The sequence below is a fragment of the Pelodiscus sinensis genome, chromosome 14 (genome assembly GCF_052426305.1).
Source record: "Pelodiscus sinensis isolate ZL-2025 chromosome 14, ASM5242630v1, whole genome shotgun sequence".
Classification (NCBI taxonomy): Eukaryota; Metazoa; Chordata; order Testudines; family Trionychidae; genus Pelodiscus; species Pelodiscus sinensis.
Genome location: NC_143065.1, coordinates 40,749,131 through 40,774,473, shown reverse-complemented (window position 1 = coordinate 40,774,473; position 25,343 = coordinate 40,749,131). Strand labels below are relative to the sequence as shown.

The window sequence follows — 25,343 nt, the reverse complement described above, 5'->3', positions numbered from 1 at the left end:
AACTGGCTTGAGGAGGCAGATGGGTGTCTGGCAGTATAGGATCGCATGGGGGGATGCTGAAGGGAGTGTGGGGGTGCTGGGGTATTTGGGATCGCTAGATGCTGTGGTGGAGGGATCGCTGGGGTGAGTGGATGGGGTGTCTGGGAGACAGGTGGGAGAGACCGAGGCTGGTGCTTGCTCCCCATTGCCCTGTCTGTCTGATGCCGCTGTCCCTGCCACCTCTGCGGCCTCCTGTTGGCGCCATCGCCACTTGGCTCAGCACAGGTGTAGCAGCCTGGGAGGCAGAGCGGCTGTCTGCAGCACTGACCCCGTAGCCTGGAGGCCATGCTGCAGGTCCTGTCTGTAGCCCAGTGTCATGGGAGGCAGCTCAGCCGTGCAGGAGAGAAACACCGGAAGGGCTGCCCCCGGGAGTGACATGTTGGCTGCCAGGCCTCCGTCTGGGCAGACGTTTGTGTTATGTGCGAAAAGTCCCATCCCTCCTGATTGCCCCCCGTCTTTTTCCAGCAGGGAAGCTGTTGCAGGAGTCGTCTCTGGAGCTGAGCTGCAGCGCTGCCTCCGCGAAGGTGACCCTAGAGCCGAGCCAAGCCGTGGTGTTGGACTGTAACCTGGCTCCCGCCGAGCAGCTCATCAATATCACATGGAGGAAGAACGGGCTTCCATTAGTGGAGCAGGAGCACCTTCACATGCTTCCCAATGGCTCGCTCCTCGTCTCGTCCCCGGCTGCTGCTAAGGAGAGCAAATACCCCGAGAGGCCGGGCACGGATGGTAATTACTCCTGCGTCTCCCAGAGCTCCTTAGGTGCCGTGGCCAGTCAAACGGCCGCAGTTCGATTTTCAAGTAAGTATTTTTCTGATCTTGATACTGACTATTCAGCCCCGACTTCAGAGCTGAGAAAGAATCGTCTGGAAAAGTGCGGTGCCTTGAAACGTCGGCAGACCTCAGAGTGGCCTGTAAAATAAGTTACGACAACGTGTTCTTTTTCTCCCTTCCCAGTTACGTTTTAATTTGCTCTGGAACCTTTCCAGATTCCCTTCCTGATACGTCCCTCCTGTTCTCAGAAAGCCTGCCTTTTCCCTTGGGCATCGCCTTGTCAAGTCCTTTTTGTTTCAGGACATTCGGTCTGTATCCAGCATGCCCTATATTTCTGCACTAGGTTCAGTGAGGGCTAGATCGTTAGGTGGCCTAAATCAGTGGGAGTCAAGGGGGTTACACCTGCTTACACCCTCGAGGATCTGCTAGCGTTCCTTCAGCGACAAAAAGCCGTTCCGTCCTGTGGTAAACTGATGTCCTTCCTCTGTTAGTCAGTCTCTTAATTGGTCGTTTATGCTCCAGTGTTATTACAGAAACTGCGGTGCTGGGTTTTGTGAAGATGAATTATTCTGGGGGGCATATATATCTAATTATCCTGGCACATCCGAGCTGTCCTTTGATTAGCTGTTGGTATTAATTAGTGTTACCCCACCCGTGGCAAGAAGAATAGCTTGAAGCGTGACTTACATGGGACCTGAGTAATGAGATCAGAGGTCAAAATATTTTCTTAGCGTGTCACCATTCAGTTATTTCCATTGGGATCTGGTAGATGATTAGCTCTGCTTTATGCTCATCTCATGTGGGGAAGTGAGAGGTGCTGTAGTCTTTTCTCCTTTTCTTTAGTATTCAGATCGCATGTTAGCACAGAGGAGGGATGGCATGGGGCGGGGGGAAAAGGGAAAACAATACTCAAGAACAATGGATGCTGAAATAGACCCTACTGAGGAACAAGGGGAAAGAAATAATAAGATTGGTGCGTGTCTTTGAATAATGCAAAGGCATCACACATTCTGACTTCTCCTTAAGCTAAAAATTCCATGCCCTCATTGCAGGCCATCTGCTGTGCCATGGTAGGTCCCGTCTCCCTGGGCCATATATAGAGATTTGGGCGCCTGCTACAGCCTTGGTTAAAAAAGCAGAGGCCCTGTAGCACAAACAGTAGAAAACGCCGTATTTAAGATCCAGAAGTCCTTGCTTTGTTCCCCACTTGGGAGAGCAACCCACACAGGTGTGTCGTATTACACAGAACCAGTTCATCTGTTAACTTTTTCTTATTCCATGTTTTCTGTCCTTGATGGTGATGTTATTTTTTTAAAGCTACTGATAGATACATCAGCATAGTCCCCTTGGAGTGTGCCACAGGGTCATTTGTGGAGACTGAAGCACTTTTGGCTCATATAACAGCCCCTCCCCCGCACACACTTTACAAAGCTGTGTTGACTCTTCCCTAGAAAACGGTTCATCTACATGTCTAATAATTCTCTCCTTTTTTTTTTTTGCTATTAGTTTTAGTGTCTTGAGCTAGCTGCGCTTCTAATTCTCTTGGGGTGTGTCTAATTAAACGGGACTGTCTGGCCCCTTCTCCTAACACCGATTTAAGGAACCAGGTGGACATGATCAGCTCCCAAAAGATGCTGAGATACAGCCACATAAAGAGCAGCAGGTGAAGAGGTGCATGATGAACGTCAGGGTTGGATTTGGTCTATATTTAAAGCAGGGCCTCCATCAACAGAGCTGTGTGAAAAATACACTACAGGGCTAGAGAACTTCCGGGCGGTGGATACACACGGTGCGTGTCTGTGTTTCCAGAGATTGAATTGAATTGGAGATCACCTGAGCTAAAAGCACATGTGTCTACTGCTTGAGCTAAAGAGAGCCATGCTCTCTAGTTGGGAGATGCAGCCGTGGTATGCTCCGTGAATAGGTCTGAGAGAGGGCACATTGTACACTGTCTCTGTGTGGGCTGAGAGGAAGGCATGGGTGAGCTAAAGCGAGGTGAAGATCCTAAGACCCAAGGGCTGCATGCGGCCCCCTGGCTTGCACATCACTGAGGGTTTTTTGTTTTGTTTTGTTTTGTTTTTTGCTTCTCACTTGTGTCCGGCCTCTGGCTGATTTTTCTGGGCTCCTGGCCTAAAAAAGTTTCCCCACCGCTAAACTAAAGACTAATGAATGGATATGAAACAGAAAGATAAACCACAATGGGATGGAGCCTCTCAAGACAAGAGGGAAGAACAATTCTGTGAGATCCTGGCATAGCTGGTAGCTACAAAATTTCAGAGACCTAAAGATTCGGCAGCACCATTTCATTGCCAGGAGCCAGATTATGCACTGGGGTCCCACCTGAAGAATGGATACTTGCCCTACCGACCTCTCCTTTCTCCCCAGAAAGAGCGTTGGCTGCTTCGGTTCTGCTCAGACCTGGAGGATTACGCTCTCTAGGCAGGGCCAGTGCACACGCATGCCATGTCCACCCCTCAGAGAGCCAGGGGATGCAGTGGGGACTGTATTCACCCTTGTAGTCCCTGTATTCACTCTGTTTTGTATTCACTCTGTTTGCTCTGTTGTGTTGTATGTGATTCTGCTGTGCTGTGCTGTGCTGTAGTAACTGTGTGTGTGTGTCTGTGTGTGTGTCTGTGTGTGTGTGCGTGCCTGCCTGCCTCAGTTTCCATGGGCACTCCAACACTATCTGGATGAGGAGGGGAATGCTGAGCAGGACTCACTGTGGAAGTATGTTCAGTCTCTCACGTCCTCAGGACCAGGTGACAGCAGATAACACCTTGGGGCCAGGAAACTGGACAGAGGAGTGGGAGGGGCTGCCTAGAGGGCTGAGACCAGTTGCTGGGTGTGAGAGTTCAGTTTTTTGGCTGGCTTAGGGAGAAGGGAGTCTAGCTGGCGTGGGGGGCCGGGCAAGGGCCCAGAGCCCTGGCTCTGGCCCCCCTATCCCGAAGATGGATCGTACTGACTGCTCCTGGTACCTGTAACAACAAGTCTGGCTACTCTCTGTTCTACCTGCTGTCTGAGAGTCACATTTGGCTGCGGATGGGGGTGACTCCCATCATACTCCGTGACTCCCCTACACCCCAGTGACTCCCCCATACTCCGTGACAGATGCATGTTGGGAAAGGCCTTTAACGGCAGGGAGCGGGAAGCTGCTTCAGTCAAAAGAGGTTTCTGATGACAAGTAAGATCTTGCACCATGAGTGATTTCATTGTATGACAGAGTTAATACGTAGAAAGGCCTGACCGATAACGTGCTGCGTGGATGGCTGGCTTTCATTTTTTGTCTTTGTTTGTTTTGTGGTACCTTATCTAACGGTTACCTCTTCCACACAGTAAATGAGACATGCTTTGGTAAATAATGGAGAGACGCTAAGTGGCACTTTTGCAAAATGTACAATAAAAATCAATGCCTCTGCCCTGGCTGGGGAGTTTGTTGTAAATTACAGAGCTAACGTTTAAAGAGCAAATAATTTTAAGGACGTTGGCAGCTTGAAAATCACGCTTTTCTCCAAATGGTTGAGTTATTGTGGGTTGTAAACTTAGAGAACAATATTTGTGCCTTTCTCTTGAGTAGCTGCTCTCCCCTGTAATTTGTTTTGAACTTTCTCACATACGTCTTCTTCGTAGCATATGTGCAACATGCTTTAGGAGGCACGTGACCGGGATTCATCACCGAATTTGGTCCACTGGTTGGATCATTAGCTTCCCTGGCCCGGGCCAGGTACTGACATGGGACATGACATGAATGTTGATCCATGCCCCCTATCCATTGTAAAAATTGATAGAAAACATAAGAAATAGACATGGTGACACCACAAAGCCCAGCAAGGGGATTCAGGGCGGGAAACACTATCTGCTCTTAAAATGACTTGATTTCAGATGAATAATATTCCTTTGATGTGAGTGTTTGCCTGTTCATTATTATTATTTGTATTTTGGACCACAGTCCCTTTGAGCTACATGTTATACAAACACATAGATAACTTTAAAAAATGTATACCACAAATGACAGAAAACATGTGGTAAGAAATCTTAATGGTTTAATTAACTATATGTAACTGTGTGACATACCTGTGTGGGTTGTCGGCCCAAGTGGGGATCAAGTCAAGGACTTCTGAGTCTTAAATATTGTGTTTTCTACAGTCAGCGATGGAAAGGCCCTGGCTCTTTTAATCAAGGCTGTGGCAGGCTCCTTGAGCTCTCAGTGGAAGGCTGCAGCGTGTCACTAGGGATGTAAGTGACTAATCGACTCTCTGATCAGCAAAAGCTTATTGGACGGACGACACACTAGTCGACGAGTCACTTCCTCCCCCCTTGCTGCAGGCTACCTTGCAGCTCCCTGGGTGGGGGCAGGGGCGCAGTGGTGGCATTTCACCTTCGAAATGTACAAGAGTCCCCTCTGGGACTCTTGTATATTTCAAAACGGCAGCGCCACATGGAGCCTGGAGCCAGCGGGGACTTAAAGTTCCCACTGGCCCCAGGTTCCATACCGCATTTCAATCTTGTACATTTCAAAGGCGGAACACCTTTGAAATGTAGCAACAGTTCTTGCTACGTTTCAAAGTGGAAGCGCCCTTATTGACTAATTGAATAGTCGATGGACATTCCATCGACTGTTTGATTAGCTGCTTAATCTAATTTTAACATCCCTACGTGTCTCACAGAGTAAGCCTTGGTTACATGGGTAAAACTGAAAGGACCCTCTCTAGATGATGCAGTAGATGGATTGATTGACTGAGAGTATTGGATTCTTATAGGGAGGTAGTTCCCTTGCAGGATGTGGCCTGATGCACTAACGGGCTTACTTGTGAACTGTAAAAAGGAAACAAAATAGTAGAAATGTCGAGTGCTGCGGGTTGTAATCTAACTTTTGGTGAATAGGCTTGTATGGGAGGGGTGTGTTTCCCTTTAAAAAGCGAGGCCTTCATTAAGTCAGTGTGTGCAAAAAGCCATCAAAAAGGAGAAAGGGGGGGGGGTTGTTCTAAATGGCATGTTAGACGAATTAGTGAGACCTGACCTTACCAGGAGTCCTGGCAGGTGAAATTAGCCCGTACGTTTTGTAAAACGAGTTCTTAGGGAAGCCATCAGTAATCTCATTCAGCGAAACAGAAAATGTGACAAAGGAAAATGCCGAGGCGTCCCAAAGTGCTCAGATATGCTGGAGGTGAGCGCAGAATGGCTAGACAGACAGATGGGCGTGCTGAGACAGTAGGTCCTCCAGGACTCAACATTGGACAGGTATGTTTCCATGTCTCTCTCACAAAAAGCCAGCAAAAAACTTTTCATTGTATTTGTAAGGTATGAAAACATTTTTATTACTCAAGTATCAGAGGGGTGGCCGTGTTAGTCTGAATTTGCAAAAGCAACAAGGAGTCCTGTGGCACCTTATAGACTAACAGATATATTGGAGCATAAGCTTTCGTGGGCAAAGACCCACTTCGTCAGATGCATGTAGCGGAAATTCCAGAGGCAGGTATAAATATACAGGCATAAGAAAAGAGTACCAATCAAGAGTAAGGCTAGAGATAACGAGGTCAATTCAGTCAGGGAGGATGAGGCCCACTTCTAGTAGCTGATGTGGAGGTGTGAACACCAAGAGAGGAGAAACTGCTTTTGTAGTTGGCTAGCCATTCACAGTCTTTGTTTAATCCTAAACTGATGGTGTCAGATTTGCAGATGAACTGTAGCTCAGCAGTTTCTCTTTGAAGTCTGGTCTTGACTTTTTTGTTGCAGGATGGCTACTTTTAAATCTGCTATTGTGTGTCCAGGGAGATTGAAGTGTTCTCCTATAGGTTTTTATATATTACCATTCCTGATATCTGATTTGTGTCCATTTATTCTTTTACGTAGGGACTGTCCAGTTTGGCTGATGTATATAGCAGAGGGTATGTCTACACTACCCTCATAGTTCGAACTAGGAGGGTAATGTAGGCATACCGCACTTGCAAATGAAGCCCGGGATTTGAATTTCCCGGGCTTCATTTGCATAAGCAGGGCGCTGCCATTTTTAAAACCCCGCTCGTTCGAACCCTGTGCAGCGCGGCTACACGGGGCTCGAACTAGGTAGTTCGGACTAGGCTTCCTCATTCCTTGTGGAATGAGGAGTAACGGTAGTTCGAACTAGGAAGCCTAGTTCGAACTACCTAGTTCGTGCCCCGTGTAGCCGCGCTGCACGGGGTTCGAACCAGCAGGGTTTTAAAAATGGCGTCTCCCCGCTTATGCAAATGAAGCCTGGGAAATTCAAATCCCGGGCTTCATTTGCAAGTGCGGTATGCCTACATTACCCTCCTAGTTCGAACTATGAGGGTAGTGTAGACATACCCTCTGCTATATACATCAGCCAAACTGGACAGTCCCTACGTAAAAGAATAAATGGACACAAATCAGATATCAGGAATGGTAATATATAAAAACCTGTAGGAGAACACTTCAATCTCCCTGGACACACAATAGCAGATTTAAAGGTAGCCATCCTGCAACAAAAAAAGTCAAGAACAGACTTCAAAGAGAAACTGCTGAGCTACAGTTCATCTGCAAATCTGACACCATCAGTTTAGGATTAAACAAAGACTGTGAATGGCTAGCCAACTACAAAAGCAGTTTCTCCTCTCTTGGTGTTCACATCTCCACATCAGCTGCTAGAAGTGGGCTTCATCTGCCGTGACTGAATTGACCTCGTTATCTCTAGCCTTACTCTTGATTGGTACTCTTTTCTTATGCCTGTATATTTATACCTGCCTCTGGAATTTCCACTACATGCATCTGACGAAGTGGGTCTTTGCCCACGAAAGCTTATGCTCCAATATATCTGTTAGTCTATAAGGTGCCACAGGACTCCTCGTCGCATTTTTATTACTGTGAGATTTCTTCATATAATTTAACAAAACCTAAATACTGAAAACAGTTCTATTAATATTGGATTTTGAAAAATAATTGAATGAAATCTAAATAGTGAGTGGTGTCCCTTTAATTATAATTGCCTTAGAAGGCCACCAGGGACTGTAATTAGAAACAGTTACTTTTACACTAGTCATATCAAGGTTACTCTGAAATTATAATTGCACAATAACTTGTTGTTGGTAATAAAATACTGTAAATGTATCACTGTTCTTGGTAATGGATAACCCTCAAGGAAGGATTTACTGCAACATATTACTTATAAAGTTCCAAAGCAGCTACAAACTATGTTTTCTTATTTCTGTCAGTCCTGTATATTTGCTCCTTAACCACAACTTGGGTATTGTGGTTAGTAGTGCCAGTCTGAGCAGAACTGGTCAGGCTGGCCAAGTGACTTGCATGGAATGTTTCTACAAAAATAAATCTAGGGGCTGCTGGGAAAACTGGTGGTTCGTATGGAGTTTATAATGATAGCCTATTGCAGATTCCCAGATGGGCGGTGGAGATAGAATAAACTACCTTTAAAAAGCAACTTAAATTTGATCTGTGTGGTGCTTTTCTGGAGAACACTGGCGGCCATGACCGGGTTCTGATCACAAACGCACGGTAATTTTCTCAAGCACGCCTTTTGGTTTGGAGATGGAGATTCTAGAAGGAGACGGTGTTGACAATTCCAGCAACGATGAGAGCAGGCAGGCAGAGAGGGAGTGTGGGTTTTTAAAAAGGCAGTCCCTAGCCCGTGGCATGCTTTGCAAACCAGATTGGAGGGGGCCTTTCTAGAAAAGGTCTTTCAGATTAGCCATTGAAACACTCGGAGCTTACTGCGCATCCTTGTCTGCCCAACTGGAAGCTGCAATTAGGCTGCAGGTGCTCAGTCCATCTTCATCCAGGGGGAGCTACAGCAGCCCAGAATCGTAGCAGCATGATGGGCCCAGTCCTACTCGGTTACTAATGCATGTTGCTTCTCTTGCATTACTTGGGAGGATCAGGCCGGTGTGGAGTGCAAAGGGACCCAAGAGCTCCTGCCATTGGATTTTCCGTGGGAGCCCCAACGAAAAGTTAAACCAAGAGGCACAGCCTCACCCAGTATACATTGCCACACTCCTGTTGAAGTCACTGGAGCAGTGGCAGCGGATGCCAGCAAGGGATCTGCCCCCAGACAAATTGGTTAAAGATGTTAATGAAGCAGTTCCCATGAGGCAGCAGTCCAGGGAATTTGATGGGCCACTTCAGGGTTAGAAAAGGGCTCTGAATGGGCCAGGACCTGATGGATCTGATACAGGCACAGGTTGGTTAGTTTGGAGGTGGAGTTACCGTTCGGGAGCTGGCGGCTTCTCTTCATGTAGGTGGGGAGCTCTTCTTTGGCAGTGGTGCCTTATGTTTGTGAAAGCTAAGCTCCGCCCCCGGCCCTGAGCAAGGTGGGGGGTGGAGCTCTGCTCTGGGTCCCCAGAAGTAGTGGGGCTTCGGGCAGAAAGGGCGGGGCTGAGAGCTAGCCCCCATCCCCGGCTCTTAGGGTACGTCTAGACTACAGGCTTTTGTCGACAGAAGTTTTGTCGACAGATACTGTCGACAAAGCTTCTGTTGACAAAGAGCGTCTAGACTACATCCAGTTCTGTCGACAGAGCAAGACGCTTTGTCGACATGACCGTGTAGATGCAATAATGCCTTCTGTCGACAGAACTCTATCGACAAAAGGCATTATTCCTCGTAGAATGAGGTTTACCGCCGTTGACAAAACTGCTGAGTTCTGTTGACATTATGTCGACAGAACTCAGTGGCAGTGTAGATGCAGGTATAGTTTTGTTGACAAAAGTCCACTTCTGTTGACAAAACCCTGTAGTCTAGACACGCCCTTAGTGCCACCCAGACCTGTGGCGATTGAAAGGGCCCCGCGCTCAGGGCAGCTATCCCCTTTACTCCTCCCTGTCAGCAGCCCTGGCTTTCCCTTTGCTCCATTAAGTAGCAGCAGGGCAGGGGTTTAATGTTTGGCAGAGAAAGAGATGTGAGCAGTGTCCCAGCTGGCAATAAAGCAAGAACAGACGGCTCTTGTTCTCAGGTGTCTGGTGTAGTGTTCTACGGCACCCCGGGAAGTGGCTGAGAGAGGTAAAATGGGTTTTGGTCCCAAGCTTTACGTTCCTTTAGTACAACAGCTCTGATTGCGGGTGCCAAAGAAAACCAGGTGGTGCCTTTATTCGCCAGGCTGCTGCACAAGGCAATGCCAATGAATCCAGCCCAACACAGCAGGAGCAGTCGGGAGGAGATAGAAATGCACCCTCCGCCTTCCAGGGTAAGCATCAAATCTTCCGTTTGCCATCACCATTGAAAATGAGGGCAAGACACAGCCCGCCAAGCCTTTTAATCAGCCCTGCACCAGAGCAATCCCAGGCCACGTAAAGCGGCTGGCTGCTCCATGTGGCTCTCTGTGCCGATTGGGAGTGGGGGAAGCTTCATGCGCTGCTCCACCCCCAGTTCAGTCTCTCAGCTCCTATTGGTCAGAAACTGGCCAGTGGGAGCTGCAAGACTGTTCTGGGGGTGGGGACACTGTTCTGGCCAATAGGAGCTTGAGAGATTGTGCTGGGGGGTGAAGGCAGAGTGGAAGGCCCCATCCCCACCCTCCCCCGCAGTGCAGAGAGCCACACAGGAGCTTGCCTGAGAGTGCTGCAGGGCTGCCGGCTGAGAACTGCCTCGGTAAGCATCTCCCAGCCAGAGCCTGCCTCTGGCACCCCAGCGTCTCCCTCCCTCCAACTCTCTGACCCAGGTTACCACCTCCATGTGCCCCAAGTCAAAAATCAAAATTCGCTGCATCCCCTCCCACAACTCGCTCCCAGACTGTTCACCCCCTCCTAAACAACTCTCCCAGGCCAGAACCGTCTCCGGCACCCAAACCCTCTCCCCGACCCTGCACCCCAATATCCTGCCCCAGGTCACAACAACCCCCTCCTTTACCCAAACACCCTCTCAGACCCCAGACCCTCCCCTGCACCCTAATCCCCTTCCCCAGGTCACAACAACTCCCTCCTTCACTCAAACACCCTCTCAGACCCCACACCCTCCCCTGCACCCTACTCCCCTGCCTCAAACTCCCTTCTGCATCCAGCTTCCATCCCAGACCCTGCACCCTTCTCCATAGAAAAGCGCGGCCCTCGTCCACTTATCAACATTTTGGAGTGGGCCCCCCCTCAACAATTATTGCCCACCCCTGTCGTAGATGGAAGTGGCAGTAGAGGCCTCACCCTTGAGTGCTCAGTTGGAACTTTCCCGAGGAGAGGCACAACCGAGACAGGGCAGGGATGAGCCCCTCAGGCCTTCCTGCCCAATCCCCTTCTGAGCCACCTTGGCCCCAGAGCCAGGATTTAGGGCTGCAGGCTGAAAATTGTCCTTTGGAAGCTTTTTTCAGTGTGTCCTGAGAAGTGTCTGCTTTCTAGGGATGTGATATTGTACACAGTTAACTGTCACAGCACACACACCCCCAGCCCCCCAGTACTCAAGGGGAACCAGCTTTTCCTTCCCCCACCCCCTACGCTGCTGCCTCTGATACAGAGGCAGCAGGGCATGCGGGGGTACGGCAGGCTCACCGGCTCCCTGGGAACCACCTCTGCCCATGAGTGAACCAGTAACCGCTGTCAATTTCAGCAGTTACATGTTCACCCTAATAAACACCTTTTAACGTCTCTATTGCTTTCTGCAGAAGAGTTCGAGGTTTTGACAAAAAATGATCTTTTTTGCATGTGGGGGGGGGGGGGGGGGGGAAGAACCCGGCTTTCCATTTGTCCCATTCTGTCTTTTTTTCTTTTACTGACCTTTCTGTAAAAAGTAAAAAATCAAATCACATAAAATCTGCCCTGTGTTGAGTGAGGACAATAAACACTCAGCCCCTCCAGCTGTCACCAACCTCAGAGATATGTGTCCCCCTTCGGACGGGCGGCTTCCAGTGCAGGACAGGCTAGAATTGTAGGGGATGGGCATGCATCCAGAATATTTGAATCGTGCGTTTCCAAACCTTCCTTTCTTTTCACATTCAGAGTAATCCCTGGGACTGGATTGAATTGGAACAGGTGTGTTGGTCTTGTTTTTAAAGGGTGTCTTTGAGCAGTGGGGGTCACAACCCTGTTGTTGGTCCAGAGGCAGCATTCTCCACTCTCCTTGGGGGGGTGCTGATGCCTAGAACTCAGCTGCTGTGTCATTAGAAGTGCTCAGAGCCCGGTAGCCCCCGGGCAGGGGAACTGTGCAGTGAAGACATATCAGGAGAGAGAGCATGGGAGGGACCTAGAGAGGTCAGGGAAAGAAATAAGAGGTTGCATTCTGCCGTAAGGGTCCATGCCTGCAACTGAGCATCACGGGTGCTACTGAAGGCAGAATTTGTCCCAGTGTCTTTTCATGCAACAGCCAGGAGGAGGAGTGGTCACGTGTGTCTGACGGCCCCTCTCTTGTGCTCCAGGGGAAAAGTTCTAGACAGTGAGGAGCAGTAAAAAGCGGGAGCAGCTGTCTGTTGCAAGGATTCTGCATCTTCTGTGCCGTTTCGCAAGGTGACTATCCATTTATAAAAGGAAGCAGAGATGAAAGGAAGGGCTCTCCAGTTCTGGCTGGTATTAATTTTAGGCCCAGAAATATATCTCTTAGGATCTGAGGAATTGCAATAATAAAACAAAGTAATATCCTAGATTAAAGACCCTTGCATTTGGAAATTGCCCCCAGAGCTTTTAAGAATGTGAGAGCCAATAAATAACCAGTCCTTGACTTAAAAACGAAGCTAGGAGAGGAAATAATGGGAATACGGTAATATTTTTCTGTGCTAGAATGCCGCTCACCCTGCGATCTTAGTGTCTGCTAATGAACGCGAGGCAGGTAAGTAATATTATTATCCTTGTTTGCCACTGGGGAAATTGAGTTACAGATTGGTTTGCATTTACACAGCATCTGCAGTAGGATCAGGGATGGGACCCAGGTGTCCTGACGTCCAGACGAGGGATGTGAATATTTAACTGAAGCTGCCTCTGTCCGCAGTGGACCCCTCTTCCCTCCACTGACAGGGGCTGCTCTGGCATCCAGAGCAGTTTCTAAGTTCATGATGGGCCTGGCGCCCCACAGGCAGGGGCTGCTCCGGCCCCTCTGCCCACCTCCTTTAATCGGTTAAACATTACGTTTAACTGGTTAACCAATTAAATGGGATTTTACATCCCTAATCCAGGCCTGTGCTTGATCCACTGGAAGACAATTACTCTAAGAGAAGGACAGATAGTCCCGTAGCCTGTCAAACATGTGTTTAGCTGTGTGCTGTGTGAGCTGTGCCTCTGAAGCCAGTGCTACTCACAGTGCGCAACATCTTTGCCAGATTGGAACTGTAATCCTTTGGCTCTCAGTTGACGTAAGCTTCTGTGTAAACCAGTTGGTTTGCTGAGGATATATTAGTGACAGTGTACCCAAAATGGTTTCCCTTCCCATTTTCTCTTCCTTCAATACCAGATGGATAACGACAGGCAGTATTTAATAAACTGGGTCACTTCTGGGGCTTGTGTCATGCTGGGGATCGGACAGGAGAAAGACCCGTATAGTGCAGTCAGACAATGAGCAAATCTTGATGGTTAGAGCTGGAAAAACCACCATAGGTCCATTCAGCCCTTCCCCTTGGTAGTGCAGGATTGCCTGTCTGCCTTGCACTTCTCTCAGACCGGACGGAAAATTTCTCACCTTACATAGCAATTAATTTCATTCAGAGATTCTAAACACAAATGGGCTGTGTGGATCATAGGTCCTAACGTGTTAGGCAACCATGGTCATTGTGATAATCAACGTTCCCTCTAATCTTTTCCATCCAGGTGTGGAATAATTTTTTGTGCACTGCGGCATGTGCAAATGTGCACTATTAGTAGAAACAAAAAACCTGGCTGGGGGCGTTCTGCTAGTCAGCTGAGCAGCATTTGAATTTCTCCTGAGTGGCTGCACAAGTGCACAGTTGAAAGGAAACGGTGATAGTCTAGTCTGACGCCCCCATGCCCCTGTACAAAATCAGCCTTAAACCTCACCTGACAATTCCCACATCAAAGCCAGTAACTTCGGGTTGAACTAGAGTGCATTTCACAGAAGAGATGCCTCCTTTGAGCTAAGGTCTCTGAGCGAGAGTTAACCACATCCCTTGGTAAATTATCCCAAAGAGTAATTACTCTCACTGCTAAAATCTTGCACTATATGATACAGCAATGCACTTTACAGTCTGCTTTTGTTGACTGGTTCCCTCTAGGGCAGACCAATGGAAAAGATACTGGCTCAAAAACAGGACAACGTCCTCATTTTTTTTTAAAAGATCCCAACATTTTTGTCTAGCTCTTTGAAAATGGATATTTGTAAGAATATGGGGAAAGACAGCCCTTCCCCCTCCCCGCCACGCTGAAAGTGTCACATGGCATCCAAATTCAGACGAACGAAGACTTGTCGCTCTTCATGCATTCATTCATATGTCTCATTTTATTCCCGTCTGCCTTGGGAAAGTGCTCAGTCCTCCAGCGAGCACTTGCACCTGACATAACATGTTTATTTCTGAATCAAGGGTGATGAGGAAGTTGATGAATGAAATGCATCCCCCCCCCCCCCCCCCCCCCCCCCCACGCTCATTTTGTTTTTTGCAGGCTGGAGAGCAGTGTGTGCGAGATTAGCATGCGTTTTTGTGGGAGTGGCGTATTCCAAGGGCTCTGTTTCTGGGCAAGCGGAATGGAGCCCTGTGTTCTATCAGATGCAGCTGAAGTTATTCTTTATCCCAATTGCCTCGGCCCTGGCTGATTAATATTAGGTGATAGAACAAGACTCATCTGAAAGGCAGGGGAGAGAAGTCAGCCAGCAACCTTTTGCTCGGGGGGGGGGGGGGGGTTCTGTCACTATATGGGCCTGTGCTGAAGATCATCAGTATGGCTCTGGGACTCTTTTTTGATCACTGGGATGATGCAACAACAACAATAATAATTAATGACAATACTTGGCTCTGATAAAGCATCCAGACGTCTCCAGGTGCTTAATATGAACTTAGCATTGTAATATCAGTGATAGGACAAGAAGCAATGGGCTTAAATTGCAACAAGGGAGGTTTAGGTTGGACATTAGGAAAAAGTTCCTAACTGTCAGGGTGGTTAAACACTGGAATAAATTGCCCAGGGGGGTTGTGGACTCTCCGTCACTGGAGATATTTAAGAGCGGGTTAGGCAGACTCCTGTTAGGGATGGTAGTTCAGTGGTTTTCAAACTATGGGTCACGCCCCAGCACTGGGTGGTGGAATGTCAGGTGCTGGGTCTCCTTGCTGCAGGGGGATCAGGTGGCCGGGGGATGTTAAGGCAGGATTGTGCTGCACCCTGGAAGCAGCCAGCAGCAGGCCTGGCTCCTAGGGAAGGAGAGTGCACAGGGCTCTGCCCCCGCACTAGCTCCGCACTCCCATTGGCTGGGAACCTGCTGCCGGCTGCTTCTGGGGCGCAGCGTGGTCTGCGGTGCCAGGAGAGGCAGGAAGCGGCCTTAGCACCCTCCCCTCCCCCGCTGCACCGCTGACCGGGAGCCACTGGAGGTCAGCTCCTGTTGCCACAACCCTGACCCCCCTCAAAAGCTGGAGCCCCCTCCTGCACCCCAAAGCTCCTCCTCAGCACCACCCTGGAGCCCACACCCCAGTCAAACGACGTTGGGTTGCGGCATCCACAATATTCTTCAACTTGGTCATGAGAAAAAAAGTTTGAAAACCCTTGGGCTAGATGGTGCTTGGTCCTGGCGTGAGGGCAGGGGGCTGGACTCGATGACCTCTCGGGGTCCCTTCCAGCTCTAGGATTCTAGGGTTAAGCAGGGATGTGAACTCCTGGTTAAACAGTTAGCCAGTCAAACAGTAGGTTAGCCTAACGTTCAACTGGCTAACTGCCTAAGTGGGATCCGGGCAGGGGATTGCTCCAGTACAGCTGGAGCAGCTCCCAGCCTGTGGGGCTCCTGCTCCCATCCCCGCACTAGGGCTGGCTGCCCGCTCCCAGCCTCTGCCAGAGCAGCTCCTCTGCTACACACTGGGCTGGGCTCCCTGCAGACAGAGGCTGCTCCAGGGTCTGTGCCTATGGGGCACTAGGGCCCACTGCGGACAGAGGCTGCTCCGGACGAGAGCAGCTCCTCTCCATGGCGGGGCCCCTGAGGGGCTGGAGCAGCCCCCACCATAACCTGTTAACCTTTCACATCCCTAATGTGAAGTAGGGAACTATCGTGTTCACAAGCAAAGCAAGGGTCTGCCCGCTAAGTGGGCCAGTCAGGTCACAAGCTTCCTGCAGAGTCAGTAAGCCACTCGCATGGATTCTGCCGGACACAGGAGACGGTGGCTATGGAGCAGGAGTTTATAGTCTCAGAAATTTGGGATCACTGTGACGTTTCCATTTATAAGGACTTTTGGCTCCCACACTGGAGAAGAGAAAGTATCCGATGGAAACTAGTTGAGAGTCTCAAAGAACCTGAAGAGCGGAGACAGTCTGTCTCACCAGGAAAGTTTGCAAGTGGCTAGGTTTGGAAGCTATGTACAGGCCTGGCCGCGTGACAAGGAATCCAATGTCATCAGAAAGAGCCGAGTGTTTTTCCTTAGTTTATGGGATTGTGACAGCTGTTGTTAGAAGAGGATACGTTGGACAAAAGCTCATTTCCTTTATAGGATCGTATTTGCCAAGATGTATGGGTACTTGTCCTGTGTGTCGAGCTGTAAGAATTGCTCTATCGTAAGAGTCCCTGGATGCATGCAGCCCAGCATCCTGTCTGGCTGAGACTGGGTGCTTTAAAGACAGGTGGAAGTGTTGGCAATGCTGCTAGACAATATTGGCCTCCTATGGTCCACCAAATTCCCTGATTTGGCGCTGGTCAGGTCCCGAGGGTGCCGGACTAGAGAGGTTCAAGCTCTAGGAGCAGGCCCGTGGAGAGCAATTCCAGGCCTTAGAGCAGAACAATCAATGCTCCCCCCCCCCACACTGTCCCATCTAGTGCACTTAGACCTCTTACAGCAGTGGTCCCCAACCTTTCATGGCTGCCGGACGCTCAGGGGTGGGGCCGCTCACGCACTGCGCTTCTGGGGGTGGGGCCATGCATGTGCCATGCGCCCGGGGGTGGGGACCCCCCACGCGCCCTGCACCCGGGGTCGGCCCTGCGCATGTGCCGTGCGCCGAGGGCGGGGCCAGCCCAGATGTTTCGGCGGGCGCCCGTAAATGCCCCGACGGGCGCCATGGCACCTGCGGGCACCGCGTTGGGGACCACTGTCTTACAGCGAGAGAGAGAATGAATCTGCTCTACAGCCTTAGCTGAGAGCCAGCTGGCTTCTAGCTCAAGCATTAGAGACTCATGCACTAAAGCTTATGGTCCACTATAGCCCCTAGATCCCTTTCTGCCGTACTCCTTCCTACACAGTCGCTTCCCATTCTGTATGTGTGAAACGGATTGTTCCTTCCTCAGTGGAAGTGGAATCGTATTAAGTTGTATATTTTCCGTCAGGCAAATGGGCATTCTTATCCGGCTCTTTGTTGACTTGTCTGAATGTTGATGTAGCTTGGTGCTTTGGTTTGAAAAGGTTGCCGACCCCTGCACTATAGCCTCAAAGGTCCCAGGCTTGGTTCTGCCTGGCGGCATCACACTGGCATGACCAGGGCTTCTACATGTTTCACCAGCAGGGCTGCCAATTGTCTAATCATGCAAACCCAAATACTCTCATCCTGCCTCTGCCCTGAGGTTCTGCCCCATCCCACCTCTTTCCTGAGGCCCTGTCCCCACTCCCTCCAGCCCTCATCCCTCTATCACTTGCTCTCCCCCGCCCTCACTCGCTTTCACCGGGCTGGGACTCCTGGGCCCTTTTAAATCACCCAGGCAGCTGGGCAATTGTCCCCTGTGCTCCCCTCCCATCAGTGGGCCTCTGTGGCAGGTGATACTTTTGAAACCTTTGCAGCATAGAGATTTGCTGCTACGGTTACAGCCTTGTGGCGCTGAGCTGCTGCTCCTTTTCCTGCAGCATGTGGGTTTCCTTTACCCTACCAAGACTGGCTGCACTTAAGTCTCTGCTGCCTTTGGACTGATGCACCCCATAGAAAACCATTTTATCCCCAGGTTCAGCCCCCGGATTCAGCAGAATGCAGAGGTTGGCTCCTGCGGCCGAACTTTTATGTTCTTCTGAAATCTGGCTGCCTGCCAGAGACAGAAAGACAAAGCGAGGGGAAGGACGGGTCTTTTCGCAGCCCCCCTCGGGAAGGATGGATTGCTCACTCTTCTGTCCAGCGTTTGGCCGGTTTCCGTTGCTTCTCAAGAAGATTGTGCTATTGATTTGGGACTAGTTCTCGGAGAGGACCACCTTGATTCAGGTATCCAAGTGTGTACGTGACATGTCATCTGCCCTCTTCTAAATGGGAATGATGGTGGATAGTTGCTTGGATTTCTTCTTTTGCCAGCCGTGTTCAGACGTAGCCCTAGCCACCTGATGGCATATAGGGACCTGTGTTCACAGTGGAACACGGGAGACAGTGGGTACTGAGTCCTGTCACATGCAGCAGTGTGGGATAGTTCACCTTCTCTGAGTGGTCAGCAGTACTGGCTGGAAAATTTGGCAGCACTTCCTGGACTTCTCTGGCAGCGTTATTCCCAAACCAGTGAAGTTGGGTGGCCTCATTCTGGCCAAAGGTTCAGACACAACTTAGTACGTGCTGTGCAAGAGAGGCAAGGTGAGTGAGGCAGTATATTTGTATTCTGGGACCGATATAGCCACAACAACATTGTGTACAACATGCAACAAGGCTGGTCAGAGGCTGGTTTACAGAGTCCTGTGCGGCTACAAAATGCAAAAATGAGCCGCAGATATCCATATCCACATCTGCAGCTATAAAGCGGATATCCATGGATGTGCAGAGCTCACCTGATTTACTGGTGTCAGTCAAATGCCCTGTATCAGGGATACAAAGGGATGGATTTTACCCTGGCCACTTGGCAGAATTAATATGCTGATTTTAGGGGTTACTGTTACAAATGAGACAGCGTTAATCTGTGATGACTTCTAGTTCCAATCTGTTTTCTAGGTGAATAGATGTTGAGTCAATTAATTAGATTTGCAGGTTTCTCGAAGCCCTAAATACTCCCCATTTTTGCTGCAGAAAGGTGTATCTCTGCATTTTAATCACGCCGTTTGTCAAGTTTTGTGAAAGCTGTGAATTTACTGTAAACAGTTTTGTGAGGGAGAATCTATAAAATTACAGTAATTGTGGCCTCCGGGTGAATGTGTTTGCTGTGTCTGGAAGGAGTGGTGCTGGAGCGTATCACGTTTCTGCCGACAGAAGCTGAACATGAATGCCAAAGTGCTGCATTATATGCATGATATTTACTTTGTGTTTTGGGTGTCATGCGATTGTGTTAGAAGGGTCACACAAAGCTTACAGAGGACGTAGAAGCAAACTTGATTGTGGGTTTGTCTCTCCTGCATTCCAGCTGCTTGAAGAATTAGCGATTGTAGTGAATTTGCACGGCCATTGATTTTAAAGGACACGGAGAAGTGAAGCCATGCAGAGTCCTAAAACATTTTGGCGGTATCTAGACTGGCCAGTTTTTCCGGAAAATCAGCTGCTTTTCTGGAAAAACTTGCCAGCTGTCTACACTGGCCGCTTGAATTTCCACAAAACCACTGACTTCCTACTGTAAGAAATCAGCGCTTTTTGCGGAAATACTATTCTGCTCCCGTTCGAGCAAAAGTCCCTTTTACGCAAAACTTTTGTGCAAAAGGGCCAGTGTAGACAGCTCAGATTTCTTTGTGCAAAAAGCCCCGATCGCGAAAATGGCCACTGGGGCTTTTTTGCACAAAAGCGCGTCCAGATTGGCACGGACGCTTTTCCACAAAAAGTGCGTTTGCAGAAAAGCATCCGTGCCAATCTAGACGCTCTTTTCCGAAAATGCTTTTAACGGAAAACTTTTCCGTTAAAAGCATTTCTGGAAAATCATGCCAGTCTAGATGTAGCCTTTAAGTGTGGATGAATGATCCCAGACTGGCAGCCCCAGAGAGCAAAGTCCTCACTGCAGAGTGAGCTGTGCAGCGGTAGTGCAAGCTCTTCTCCTTGCCCACCAGTTATGGAATGAGCCATTCTGGAATGAGCACCTTCATTATGAGAGGGTAGTTTCACTCCTTGGTCCATTTACTCCTGGGTGTAGGCACAGATTTCCCACTCTCGCTTCCGTAATTGCAGTGGTGTTTTGGGGGACATCTACTGAGACTACCAGCTCATTGCACACACGGGCCATGGGACAGTCACCAGATGTTACTTTGAGTCTGACCTGGAAGCAGAAGACTCGAGGTCAAAGGCGCTGCATGTCATTAGTAGTCGCTGGGAGATTGGCGTGTGCAAGAGACCCAACAAAACTTAGAGGGGCAAGTGTGGAGAAGGTATCAGGCTCCGGCTTAGGAGATCTGGGCTCCATTCCTAACTGCTACTAGTCTGCTGGGTGACCTCTGGCAAGTCCGTTCCTCTCTCCAGGCTTCTATTTGCCTCCCCCGCTCTTTGCTAGTCCGGTCAATGTAAGGCAGGGTACTCAATTCGCGGCCCGTGGCCCGCTTACTTGCGGCCCACGGTGCAGTTCGGGTTTACCCGGGGCTCAACATGCAGCCCACGGTGGGATCCTTTGAACATGGCTCCACTGGGAACACGCTCCACAACGGCGAACCATCTACCAGGCGGGGTGAGCACTGAAAGATGCAAGCGGACGGGCTGGCTGAAACAGACAGGTACAGGTGTCGGCATTTCTAGCCCCCAGGGAGGAGGTGCTGGGAGCACTGGGGCATTGTGGGAAGTCCTTTGTATTCATGCCCGTCAGTGTGAAAGAAGCTATTTGCATATATTTGCATGTATATGTGTATGTATATGCAACTACACTTAAGTTGTGGCCCCCGGGTTTCCAAAGTTGAGTAGCCCTGTTGTAGGGCATGCAGGGGTTTTGTTACAGTGGTTTCCTACAGTGTCCTCAGCTGGGCTATCTGGATGGTACCATCCTATAAATAAATACTAATAATTGTAACAGGAACAAAGGGAGAAAATACATGAAGACAGAATTTGGTGGCAAGATGAGAGAGGCATTTTGAGAAGGCTGAAATTCCACTCATAGAGGGCCTTTTCTGACCAGGGTGTAATGTCTCTGGCAGGGAATCTCTCCAAGCTCAGAGCTCTCTGTACTGCTCAACCTGACCTTTGGGGAGAAGGGTGGGCGGTCGTCTCTCGAGACAGGTTAAAAGTCTGATTGGGCGGGGGGGAGGAGGGCTTAGCTCCAGCTCAGTGTAAAATGTCAGCGGAAGGCCGTGCGCTAGATTTGAATGTGCCATTATTGACGTGCAGCCGCTTGGGTTCCGTTTCATCCCCAGGCAGGCTTGCAGAGTGGCACTCGCTCACCTGCAGCATGCTGCTTCGGCGACCGGAAGGTAAAATAAGAAGCTTTTCGTTCTAGTCATCGTCCTGGGAAGGGCGGGGATGGAGGTTTTCTGGCCAGCTGAGTCAGTTTTCATGACAGATTTGCAAGGCTGAAGGGAGACTTCCAGCTAAACCCGACAGAGTGATTTAAACGATGACATTCCTGTCTTTCGCCATTGCATGCCAGCCACCTTGCCTTTTCAATGCCCACGTGGTTGCAATGCTTCACCATTACTCTCCCCACTGGAGTGTACTGCAGGACTTATCCAGTCCTTCATCACTGAGCCCTGGAAAATGGCCTTCTAGTAAAATGGTCCAGGCTTTGCTCCTGGATCCTACCTTAAGGTCAGATTTTGATACCCTGAGGAGCACTGTAATGCAGGGGTGAGGAACCCAAGGCCCAGGGGGCTGGATCTGGCTCGGCCCCCAAGGCTCTTCAGCATTGGAGAGTCTGCATTGGTGCTCCAGCCTCCCCCCCCCGCACCCCTCACTATTCTTCCGTGGGGCTGGAGCACACAAAATCTACTAGCCTGGCCCCCCCCCAAGCTCTGGTGTGTAAGGGGAATGTGGGGAGTGTCTGTCCCCTTCTCAGTTGGGGTCCGTGTCAGCGCGGGATTGGTTGGGTTTTGTTTGCTTCTCACTTGTGTGGCCCTTGACTGATTTTTCTGTGGGTCAGCGGCCCCTGGCCCAAAAAAGGTTCCTCCTCACCCCTGATTCAATGGATAGTCTTGCTTAGGGTTCCCAGATGGTTTCAACAAAAATACCGGACACACTTGACATTCCATCACAATCGACATTCCATCTTATTTAGAACATACCGGACGTTTCTATTTTCTCAGTGTGTTTCCCCAACAGAAAGCTCAAATACTGGACTGTCCGGTTCAAAACCAGACACCTGGCAACCCTAGTCTTGCTGGTTTCAGTGAGACTCCTAGCAGAATATAGTACTCCCCCCTCTCCCCCTCGGTCCCACTGATTGGGGCGGGGAAAGGGGTCAACTGCCCCATGGCCTGGACTATTGAAATGGCTGCCAGAGCCCCAGGTAGCATGCTCCGGATGGCACTGGGGGGGTATCCGGGCTGCACTGAGGGCCAGATGCCTGGCCCCACCCCTTCCACCTGAGACCCCGCCCTTTCCAAGGAGGGGTTTGCCATTCAGTCCTGGGGCTCTCTTCTGAGATTGCCAGCCTGGGGCTTGGTCTACACTTACCTGTTTAGAGCGCAGCCGTGGCAGCGTTTGAAACGGAAAGTGGCCACGACGTAAGGGGAGTAGCTAATAGTGCCGGGAGTGCAGCTCCCAGTGCTGTGGCCTGGTGCACGCTGGCGCTTTACAGCGCTGTCGCTTGCTGTGCTCCGGGAGGGGCATCCGCCCCGCCGAGCCGGTAGCCTATAAAGATCTAGTGTAGACTTGGCCGCAGGGGAATAATTCTTGTGGGGCAGACACAGGCCCTCAGAGTACCACACTGATACCACCATCTGCTCTCGGGTGACGTAGGGCACTGGAGTGGGAGAAGGTTGGGGCCCCAGGGCAGGTGTGACTGGACACTCACCCTGGGTGAGACGGGAGCAGGAAGAGCAGACGCAAATTTCCACCTCCTTACTCTAAAGAGTAAAACTTGACAAGGGGGCTCTGAGGCTTGGGTGCGTTTTAGGAGGGAAGCCCAGTGCTCTTCGTTGGACCGAGGCCTCCGGGTACATCCTCTGTGGCCCCACAGCCAATCAGCTCCTTGGCAAGAGGGAGAAAAGCCCAGTGGGTAGAGCAATGGCCTGGCACTCAGTAGGCAGGTCTCGGCTTCTGGCTCAGACACACTCGCTGTGTGACCGTGGGCCAGTCCCTTCACCTTTCAGTGCCTCAGGCCTTCGTCTGTCCAGTGCCAATAATAATACTCCCCTTGTCTGTCTGTCTGCTTAGCTTATAAACTCGTCGGGGCAGGGAGTGTGCAGGCCGCCACCAAGGGGGTCAAAGAGAGCAATTGCCTCGGTGCCCTGCAACTGGAGCAGAGGCGGTGTCCAGAACCCCCCTCTCCTTAAATTGCTAGCCAAGTGCCGGGCTGCGTGCTCCAGGAAGCACTAAGGGTTGGGGGGGACAGATATGCCGTGTTCTGGGCAGCACTGAGGACTGGCGCCCTTGGCTCTACCCAGTCTACCCTTGGCCCCGCCCCTTCCACCATTGGCTCCACCCCTTCTGGGAGCACAGAGCTCCCCCTGCCCCAGCCTTGTCCAGGGGCTCGCGGAAGCTGTCAACTCTGCTGGGAGTGTGTGTCCTTGTGTGTCTGTGCCGTGCCTAGCCCAGGGGGCCCTGACTTGGGTGTGGGCTCTAGGTGCTAGTGTAATGTCAATGGACAAGCGGGTTTTCCTGCTTTACACCTGTTTGTGCAACACATGTGCTGGGCAGTGCTGAGCGGGTGAAATTCACCCTTCTCTGCACAAATTGTATGGCTCATCCAAAAGCAACCTGGGTCCAGCAGCAGCCGGCAAGTGGGAGCTGGACTGAAAGCTGCGCACGGCAGGGACAGGATGGGGCTGGTGGGGGGACACTCTGGGGCTGGGTCCGGGGGGAACGCCCTGGGGCCGGGGTGGAAGGAGGCGCAGTGGGGGGGTAGCATGAGGGGGCTGGGGCCTGCTCCAGGTGGGGCCGGGGGAGAGACCCAGCTCCAAATATTGCTGGAGCAGGGCCCCCGGCTCTGAATATTGGTGGAGCAAGGGCACCATGAACCCATGTAACTCGCCGCCCATGAATGTGAATTCTCTTCTCTTCTCTTCTCTTCTCTTCTCTTCTCTTCTCTTCTCTTCTCTTCTCTTCTCTTCTCTTCTCTTCTCTTCTCTTCTCATCTAGCTTCTCAAACAACTGAGAATGCGTTTGTTTCTCAGAGCACAGATGTCAAGCAATGAACTCTTTTCTTTTTTCCAGGTTTATCGCGTTTTTTTCAACAGCCAGAATCCCAGACAGTGGAAGAAAATGGTATGGCTCGATTTGAGTGTCGGATCGAAGGATTGCCCACCCCTGTCATCACCTGGGAGAAGGATCACACAGCTGTTCCTGCAGAGCCCAGGTAAGTGGCCTGTGTTTTTCTGTAATAATACAACTTTACTACTAACAAGTTGAAGTGAGCGTCTTTTATAAAAATGTGGTATTTAAGGTCCAGTGTTAGGGCAGTTTTGGACCTAAAATGTAGACTTTGTAAGGACAGATGTTTTCAGAACCACTAGAAATGTATCCATAAAACTTTGGAAAAAGAAAACAAATTTCCTTCCCCCAAATGTGCCCTTCCCCTGCAGCATTTGCTACATTAGATCTACTGCATTATAAGTGGTAATGGACAATTTCATAGAAGTGAAATTGACTAATAATGAAAACCATCAAACAGGGCTGTGGCGTGCCGGTTGTCCATTCATCAAAGGGCGGTGTTCAGTGTAAGTCTGTAAGTAAGCATGTCTCCTTTTGTCCATTCAGTGTGTTTAATGATTGATTGGAATTAGGCACTATGGCAATGGAGAGAACTAGCGAAGGAGACAAATGGCATAAAGCGTGTCAAGGAAATGCAGCTATTTGATATTCAGTTGAGTTTTTGGTCCTGCAAAGACTTAAGAGCACGTTTAACTTCCACCCAGTTACCAGCCCCATTGACTGACCTGGGTCTGCTTACCATGTGTAAAGTTAAGTCTTTGCAAGGGCTGTTGCTGAAGGCAATGTTTTGTAACAAACTGAGACTGTGTGTGGCTGTCTCTAAACTGTGCACTGTGGGATATGGTGTTCGCTGGTGGAACTGAGTGCAGAGTTTGGTTCTGAAGACATTTCTGGGCCAACTGGTCCAAATTCTCTTTCTTTAACTATTTTGCTCGGAGATGTAACAAGGGCTAAAGATTCTGTTAGCGGATCCTCTGGGACCATCCAGTCAGAATGTGGACTTCCTCTTAGCAAAATATATAAATACATTTTTAAAAATCCTTCTGCCCTGCTTCTTTGTCTTAATCAAAGTGTATGTGGTTTGGGAAAGAGAAGAGGACCTTCTTCTAGTGGCGGATACGCAGACTTCACAGGTCTCTGCGGATCTAATGATGACATTGTTCTTCAGTCCCTTAAAGTTCATCAGGTTTCACTTTCTGAGGAAAGAACCATTCCCTCAGAGGAGAACGTTAAACATGTGATCGCAGGGGGAGATAAAAAAAACACCCAACAAGATTCAGAAATGATTTGGGAACAAAGGCTGTTTCTGCAAGAATAGTTGTT

The 25,343-nt window shown here is 50.0% G+C and overlaps 1 protein-coding gene across 4 annotated transcripts in view; it reads left to right on the top strand.

Annotated features, from left to right (window-relative positions):
* IGDCC4 (immunoglobulin superfamily DCC subclass member 4) overlaps positions 1 to 25,343 on the top strand; it is a 232,508-nt gene that overhangs the window by 79,888 nt on the left and 127,277 nt on the right. For 2 of the 4 annotated variants that reach the window (XM_075896896.2, XM_006129178.5), the window contains exons 2-3: positions 505 to 837; positions 24,024 to 24,165. In XM_075896896.2, the coding sequence (XP_075753011.2) occupies positions 505 to 837; positions 24,024 to 24,165 (475 nt within the window). Of the gene's footprint in view, positions 1 to 504; positions 838 to 24,023; positions 24,166 to 25,343 lie in introns of those variants that run through there. The other 2 variants (XM_075896895.2, XM_075896897.2) reach the window with 2 other exon arrangements.